This window comes from Brienomyrus brachyistius, unplaced genomic scaffold, assembly GCF_023856365.1.
Source record: "Brienomyrus brachyistius isolate T26 unplaced genomic scaffold, BBRACH_0.4 scaffold35, whole genome shotgun sequence".
NCBI classification, from domain to species: domain Eukaryota; kingdom Metazoa; phylum Chordata; class Actinopteri; order Osteoglossiformes; family Mormyridae; genus Brienomyrus; species Brienomyrus brachyistius.
The window spans coordinates 3301747-3309662 of record NW_026042310.1 but is presented as its reverse complement, the minus strand read 5'-3'; the positions used below and the strand labels follow the sequence as shown (position 1 = coordinate 3309662).

The 7916-nt window shown below is 52.4% G+C and overlaps 1 protein-coding gene across 5 annotated transcripts in view; it reads right to left on the bottom strand.

Moving 5' to 3' along the window:
- Positions 1 to 639: 639 nt before the first annotated feature.
- LOC125721726 (RNA-binding protein Musashi homolog 2) overlaps positions 640 to 7916 on the bottom strand; it is a 69810-nt gene continuing 62533 nt past the window's right edge. For 2 of the 5 annotated variants that reach the window (XM_048997758.1, XM_048997760.1), the window contains 2 exons: positions 4603 to 4757; positions 640 to 1977 (listed from right to left, as the gene is read on the bottom strand). In XM_048997758.1, the coding sequence (XP_048853715.1) occupies positions 1912 to 1977; positions 4603 to 4757 (221 nt within the window). In that variant the 3' untranslated portion in view covers positions 640 to 1911. Of the gene's footprint in view, positions 1978 to 3033; positions 3105 to 4602; positions 4758 to 6830; positions 6964 to 7916 lie in introns of those variants that run through there. The other 3 variants (XM_048997761.1, XM_048997762.1, XM_048997759.1) reach the window with 2 other exon arrangements.

Below are 7916 nucleotides of genomic sequence, written 5' to 3'. Positions count from 1 at the left end.
AGGGTTGGAGTAAGAACACGACTGAGCGGTAGGACCCACGTACACCGGCATTAAATACAGCACTCAGTTAAATCGAGAAAACACCCATCGTACGACGACGATCAGAGAGGCGTGTGTGCAGAACGGGACAGGAAAGGTGGTACAGTACGTCATATTATTACTTTTCATACAATCTCCCATATTAACATCCACAAGGGTTTGAATAAAATTCCCCTGATTGATAACTGAAATCAGCAAAGGACCACCTTCGTTATATACATATATGCTTATTATTTTTAATTCACTGTCACTGCAGTCGTCTCGTTACCTGCGGTTTTATTAAACGGAAACCCGACGAAGGTCAGGCTCTTCCTCTAAAGTGTCCAGCATTTTGCTTAAACCTGGTTCTTTTTCAACGTACAAAACACGGAATACAAATAATAAAAACCAATAATAATAGGAAAGAAAAAACACAGCATGTGCATTTATCAGTCGTGGATGGTGATCGCTATCTTTCTCGTTAAAGGGATTCTGCCGTCTTTTTCCATCACCCTATTAATATTCATCGCTGCCACGCGCTTCCCATCCCCAGCTTCGCGCGGCCTGACAGACCGACGCTCGCGGCCGTCAGCTTGACTGCATCCACTATGCATATTCACCCCCTCCCCATCCGGTTTACACAATTTAAATAATAATATAAAAACAGCCAAAGGTGAAAATGTGCAAATCTCAGATGGTCACTCTTTTCCTACCAGTCACAGTGCGATTTTTTTACTGGTCTATTATTCTTGTTTTAGTCTATGTACCATCAAATAAAAGAGGTACACCTGTGAGCCTCTGAGGTTAAACCGGACCTCGGTTACGCTCGGCTGCGTTTCCCTTCCTGATCGCACGGAAAGGGAAACAAGGGGAGCAGACGGTGCTTTAAAGTTTCATATGTTTTGGAGCTGAATGCTAAATCAACAACCGGTGGCTAACGGTCGCGCCCACAGCGCTAGATCTACACCTTGATTTCCAGATGGGGGGAACAAAATTAACGAGCAGAGCTATTTGTAATGACGTCATCGGTCTGTCCCGGGGGTCCGAGCCGGCGTGGGGGGGGGGGGTCCAGCGGCCCCTCCCACACAAAGCCGCGCCATGATAACGGCCTGTCAATCCGCCTGAGCGCATTTTCACTTTTAAAGCATTTTTCATTTCTTTTATTTATTTGTTGTGACACACCTACCAAAAAATAAGGTATATTTTTTTTCTGAACCGGTTATACGCAGAGACTGGAACGATATTTACAGTTTATATATTTTTTTACCACTTGAGTAAAGTTGAGTTCACAATTTATTAAAATAAAATAAAACCTGTAAATCTTTGTCTAAATAACACTTATAAAAAAGGACAGTAAAAATATTATTGTCCTCTTCTTATTGCCCAAAATAGTTAATTATGGTTAACATCAAGACATCACAAAAATAAAACAGTTCATAACATTTGCTTACAGTCAGTTGCTCTCAGCTTTTATATGAAGTAAAATCTCCCTACCCCCCCCCCCCCCCCCACTCGTGTCCCATCCCGCCTGATACCAGAGTTAAAGTAATAGTAACGCTCAGCAAACGTATTCAGCACCCAGCAGAGAAAGTAGTACAGAGATAAACGACAGCATAACGCAAGATAAAACGAATGCACAGCACGTACAGCATGAGCAAGCCGGTCAGATGGGGAACGTCGCCCCCCTAGCTGCGTGGGGCAGTCGGAGAGATGCGGGAAGTGGGCAGCCGGCCCTGCGTGTCACTGTGGTCACTCAGACTGCAGAGCTGAAGGCTTTGCTTTTTCATGACGGTTTGAGGATTGTGGTACCACCCTTGAGCAACGCTCCACTTCGGGTGGCTTGGGGTGGGGGGTGGGGGGTGGGATTACTGTAGTGCTGGGATGATGATGACTTCACCTGTACACAGAACCGATTAGAAACTTCAGGCCTTCTTCTTTGGCCCCTCCCGGCAGGGTCTCCTGGGGGGAAAAGACAGTGCAAAAAGGTCACCCCCCCTCCCCACAAAGATCTGCATGCAGAGAGAGTGAGGGGAAGCCATCCTCATCAAACCTCCTCAGAATTTCAGCTCTCTCTCTCTGCCAAGGGCTCCGATCTAAAGCTCCTAGGTGGTCAAATGGGCCTTTGGATTGTGCAGTGTACCCCCCCCCCCCCCCCCCCCCCCCCGGAAAGCCCCTTATCTCTTCAGCGCACACAGGCCACTCTCGAAGTCGTCCAGTCAAAAAAACCAGAAGAAACTGGGGAGTTAGAAAGGACCAGGAGTGAGGTGACAGGGAGGCGATTACAGGCCGGAGGTGCTTGGTATCCCAGCATGCACGGCATCGCGGCAGATGCTTACACAGCCACGTGGCTGACACTTTGCCTTCCCCGTAAACTCTCACTTGGTGATGTAAGTGTGGTTATTTGTGGAGAGACGCTGAAGTGACAATTAAATGACAGGACCCGGTGTGGAACTGTGAGGAACCAAATCATCCACCCAGAACCTGACCTGCAGAGACCGGACCAAAAAGGCCTGCAGGTGCCATTAAGTTAATGTTGTCCCATCAACAGCACAGTGGGTGGCATGATTTGAACTGGTTACTAATCCTAGGGGAGGCTTTCTGTGGCTCAGTGGGTTAATACACCATGCCTGATATCAGAAGGTTGTTAGTTTGAATCCCAGGGAGTGATTTCACTGAATTTACCTCCAATGATTCCACCCTTATTTCTGTAGGTGTTTAATTGGCTTATTTTAGGCAACTTCACGAGGCAGAAAGCTAAGCGGGAATCTCTCCAAGGACCCACAGAGTGCGGGAGTCAGCAGCGAGTCTTTACAGAGAAAGCAAGTGTGCCGTGCAGGGGAGTCGGCAGCGAGTCTGCAGTGTTCATCCCGACCAAGAGTTGGGAGAAGAATGGATGGAACGTAGAGCGCGGAGAAGCAGAGCTACAGCGATAAACTAAAACAAATGGAATAAGAGCAAGAAGAGAAATGGGATGGAAAGGGGATAACGGATTACTGAAAGAGTAACTGGCAATACCTCCGGCAAGATGGCACGCGACCCTCGCTTCAGTGGTATCCATTCGTAAACGCCGTCGCGATCAGTGGGCCTAGAATTGCACAGCGTACCGTGTCAGTGTCAGTGAGCAGATCAGGTATGGACCAGGTATGGACACAACCCCCCCCCCCCCCCCCCCCGTGAAGGTCACCGGTTCTGGGGCCCCCGCCAGCTTCGGGGACCCCGCCTGTACTTCCTGTTTCGAGTCACTTCCTGTCAGTGCTGCTTAATGGCAATCAAGGGTCACCGCATATTTAAAACCCCCACAATAAACGTACATCTCCATCCACAGCGTCTGAAGTACTGGTCCAGGATCAGATTTCCACTTCCTAAAAACGTATATATATCTCCCTCCACAGCGTCTGAAGTACTGGTCCAGGATCAGATTTCCACTTCCTAAAAACGTATATATATCTCCCTCCACGGCGTCTGAAGTACTGGTCCAGGATCAGATTTCCTCTTCGTGGCTGGTGCAGCAGCCATGCCCAGTGATAAGCCCTCTGTTTGTGCTGAACGTGGCTGCCCCCCCATGGCTGCCCCCCCATGGCTGCCCCCCCCCCATCCCCCCTTCACTGTTTAGATGCTGCTAATCGATAACAAAACAAACAGCAAACCTCTTACTGGGCAGGCAGCCATTTTTAATCCCAGAACATTGTTTTTAAACAGTGAAACATCCATTATTTAGTTTTTAAGTCTGCGATTAATCACCCGGCATGCGTCCCCAATGCACCCCCCCCCCCCCCCTGCACACAATGCCCTGTCTATTACCACCTCTAATCACTTAGCGGATCACATCCAGACTTGCAGTGACACTCTGGCTTGGGGACGCGAAGCGGGCTGGCGAGCCACGGGGCCACACACAGCACTCTGCGCCGTTTAGATCCTCCTGTTTTACAGGAGGCAACCATAGGTCCGGAAGCTTGACCAGAAGGCTGTAAGGTCAAAGCCCGGGTCTGCAGCGCTCTTAAAGGGGCCGCCTCCTTCCAGCGAACACAAAGATACATGCGGACGTAAGCGGCGCTACACGTGGTCAGAAGCATTTGCTAAGCTAATCATAAAAGCCAAGAGCGAACAACTTTATTACTTTTACGACATGCGTTGCTTGCGTTTTGGTTACTGCTGGTTATATCCAGTTCATTTAACGGGCCACCTGCCCTGCCTCCTTCCTGGACACGCTGACCCTCTGCCCCTGGTCCCATCACACTCTCGCAAATCGATCCTCCGGGCTAAAAATCGCAGGCTACTCTGCCTGCCTGACTTGCCTAGACTTGCCCGCCCTGCTGGAGGCGTGAGGGAATTGCGGCGCGCGCATCTGCGGAGACTGTGCACATCTGCCCGCCCCACTTCTCAGGCTGACACGCAGGCTTTAGCCGTGCTAAAAGCTAAGCGCTAATTTTCGGGGCGATATGGCTTGAAAAGCAGAACGTCTGCATCCTGGGTAAGCAGTATATAATCCTACCAAGAGTAAGGGGACGTGTGTAAGACCACTGAAGAAGCCGCATCACTGAACTTAGTCACTATGTGGTGGTGGTGGTGGGGGGTGTTACTCACAGCAATGCCGTGCCCAAAGCCGCTCCCCGGTTGGGGGCTGGTGGCGCTGATGTAATTGCCCACGCCGGAGTCCTGGCTACCAGGTCCGTACAGGTCGACCACGGACCCCGGGCTGCTGTCACCATGGAAACCAGTGGGTCGCGCTGGGCTGGTACCTGTGGGTGGGGGAGTGGAACCAAGATCGGGTTTGAGTGACGGGATGAGAGTCACAGAGACAGGGTGACTGGGGTGGGGGGCGGTGATTTGGAAGCGAGACCGATGAGTGCATGATGAACGGGGTGCGGAAAATGCAGGAGACGGGAAAAGCTGAACTGGGTTGGGGAATGATGCTGCGGTGGGGAGGGGAGATCCTGTACAGCCGAGCAAGCGAGGGAACAGTATTATAAGGGGGGGGGGGGGAGAAGCCAACTGGAGAGGAGTGAGCGGTGGAGAAAAAGAGGAGGAGAGAGTGTGGGGGGGGGTAACGATAATGGACATCATAACGAGTCTTATTAAAGCAGCTCTTATGAAAATGGGAGGTGAGGGACTCAGGGACTGAAGACAGAGTAAGACAGACAGACAGACAGACAGGAAGACACAGACAGAGAGACAGACAGACACAGACAGAGAGACGCAGACAGACAGAGAGACACAGACAGAGAGACAGACAGACACAGAGAGACGCAGACAGACAGACACAGACAGAGAGACAGACAGACACAGAGAGACGCAGACAGACAGACACAGACAGAGAGACAGACAGACACAGACAGAGAGACGCAGACAGACAGAGAGACACAGACAGACAGAGAGACAGACAGACACAGACAGACGCAGACAGACAGACAGACAGACAGACAGAGAGACAGACAGAGAGACAGACAGAGAGACAGACAGACACAGACAGAGAGACGCAGACAGACAGAGAGACAGACAAAGAGACAGACAAAGAGACACAGACAGAGAGACAGACAGACACAGACAGAGAGACAGACAAAGAGACACAGACAGACAGAGAGACAGACAGACAGAGAGACAGACAGACACAGACAGAGAGACAGACAGAGACAGACATGTTTGCGCAACCCCCACTGCTCAGTCAATACATCTTACAAACTTCACCATTCATGACTGGGGTGGGGGGGGGGAGTATAAAAGGGGTGTAACTCATTGACATGAAGGGCTTCACTCCCACAATGCAGTTCACTCAGTGCAGGAGCCGTCAGACACCACACAGTAAGTGCGTGTTTCCATGCATATGAGCACCACCGCATCACCTGACACTGAGCCCCAACCTCTGAGCTGAGACCCGGGGAAGAATGAAGCGACTGCCGAGCACAGCGCACCCTAAGGAGGCCATCCGCTACAGACAGCGCCCCCCAGTGGAGGCTCAGGCAGACAATGCACCCAATAAACTGTCTGTCGGCCGATTTCCGGAATATTCCCTGCCGATTTCGGTCAGCGGAAGCTTCACCGCTCGACTGTTTCGGCTAAGGTTCCGCATCTCCCCCCCCCCCCCCCCCACCCCCCACCCCCCCCCCCCCCCCAGGGCTTCAGAACCATCCCAGCGTCTGTGCCAGCGATCACAGGTCCAGCAGAACTGACAACAGATCAGCGCTTAACCCCAGTCGGGGCCTGATACCCCTGAAACAGCCCATTCACACAGAGCACAAGCCACGGCCCACCCCAGGCTAAAATCGGGTGGGGGTGGGGGGAGCAGATTCCACAGCTTATCTCAACCGACTCATTAGGTACAACAGGTGGGCCGGGGGGGGGGGGGGGGGGGGGGGGGGGGAGGTATTCATTAACTGCTGCAGAAAAGTAACAATTATTACAAACCGCAAATAAAAAAGATGACATTTTATCTGAGACGAATGAAATTAGCCCAGTCACAGAGAAGCCAGCGTGAAGCCCAGCATGAGTGGCGACGCCCTCGTCACATGACCATGGTACCCGCTGCCGGGCACAGACACAGACATGGGGGGGGGGCTGTATCAATTGAGGTAGTCAGGGCTTCAGGCCCCTGAACATTTCGACAAAGTACCCCCTTATTACGCACCCATGGGCGCCCCCTAGTGTCTGGGCCCGTGAAAATCTTACCCTTTATCGGCCATGCAGGCAGCCCTGGATGCGGGAAGATCGCAAACAATAATAAAATCGCCCCCCACCCCCACAACCCTGGGTCTCCCATATCTCCATCCGGGCCCAGCCTGGGCTCAGGTTCATGTTTCCATGACGGCGGTACACACCTGCATTCTTAAAGGGGTCCGCGACGGGGGGGGTGATGCAGGGCTGCGGCGCCGTGCAGCAGTGGGGCGGGGGGGCCACAGTCCAGCCCCCGCTGGTCACCAGGCGTCGGATAGAATGAGTATTCAGGGAACCCTAGGAGATACAGCCGGAATGGGGGTCGCTATCACTTATGAAGCACTGAAGTACAGGCCTTCCTGTGGTGTGGTGGGGAATGAGCTGTGCACAGTGACCGGCCAGCAGGGGGCGAAGTGGTTAAAGGGGTCTGGGGCACCCACTTTCAGAGGGGTTATAAAAAGATGAAATAAATAGGGGATGTGGAGGGAAAGACAGTGAGGAAAATGGGATCCGACGGCAGTGGTTAAGATGGACACGGGTTCTGTGGCTAAACTCAGGTGTACATGGTGACACCTCTGTCCCCCACCCTCCAGCCCAGGAGAGTAGTGAGACATCCCTGACCCCCCAGCTCAGTTTGGCACATTCAAACACTCACAATTGAGTTTGCTGGGGGGGGGGGGGGGATTTTGAGGTCCTAACGAAGTATCATGGTATCCTTGCTGCTGCTCCATCCGCCAATCAGCTTTGCAAACAAGTTCCCATAAATCGGGGGCGGGGCCTCAGCTGAAAGCCGATTGGCCGTGTAGAGTGCCCCTCCCCTGTCACACCACCGATTGGCTAACGATGAGTTAGGAATTATGGTCCCTCTAATCTCTCCCCCCCCCCAACTTATAAAAGACTCGCCACTGCTATAAACGCACACAATGCGAATGCTAGGACCTTTTCCGGCAGCAAACTCCGACCTCATTTTCCGACCGCCTCCATGACAGTCAGAGCAGCTGGCCCCACCCCCAAAGACAAATCGGCAACAAGAGAGCTCTGCACTTGCCGGAGGAGGACTGGAGGGCAAAAAGAACGCCCCCCCCCCCCCAAAGGAGGTGGATTTAATCGCCACAGAACACAGCGGCGACAAACACAAAGAGAAACACTTCGGTTTAATCCGGCCGTGAGACGCAGGCTAATGGCCGCTGCCCTTGGCACTCGAAGGGGGCGATGGCACAGCTTCTAATTAGCCGAGTAATGCCCCCCCC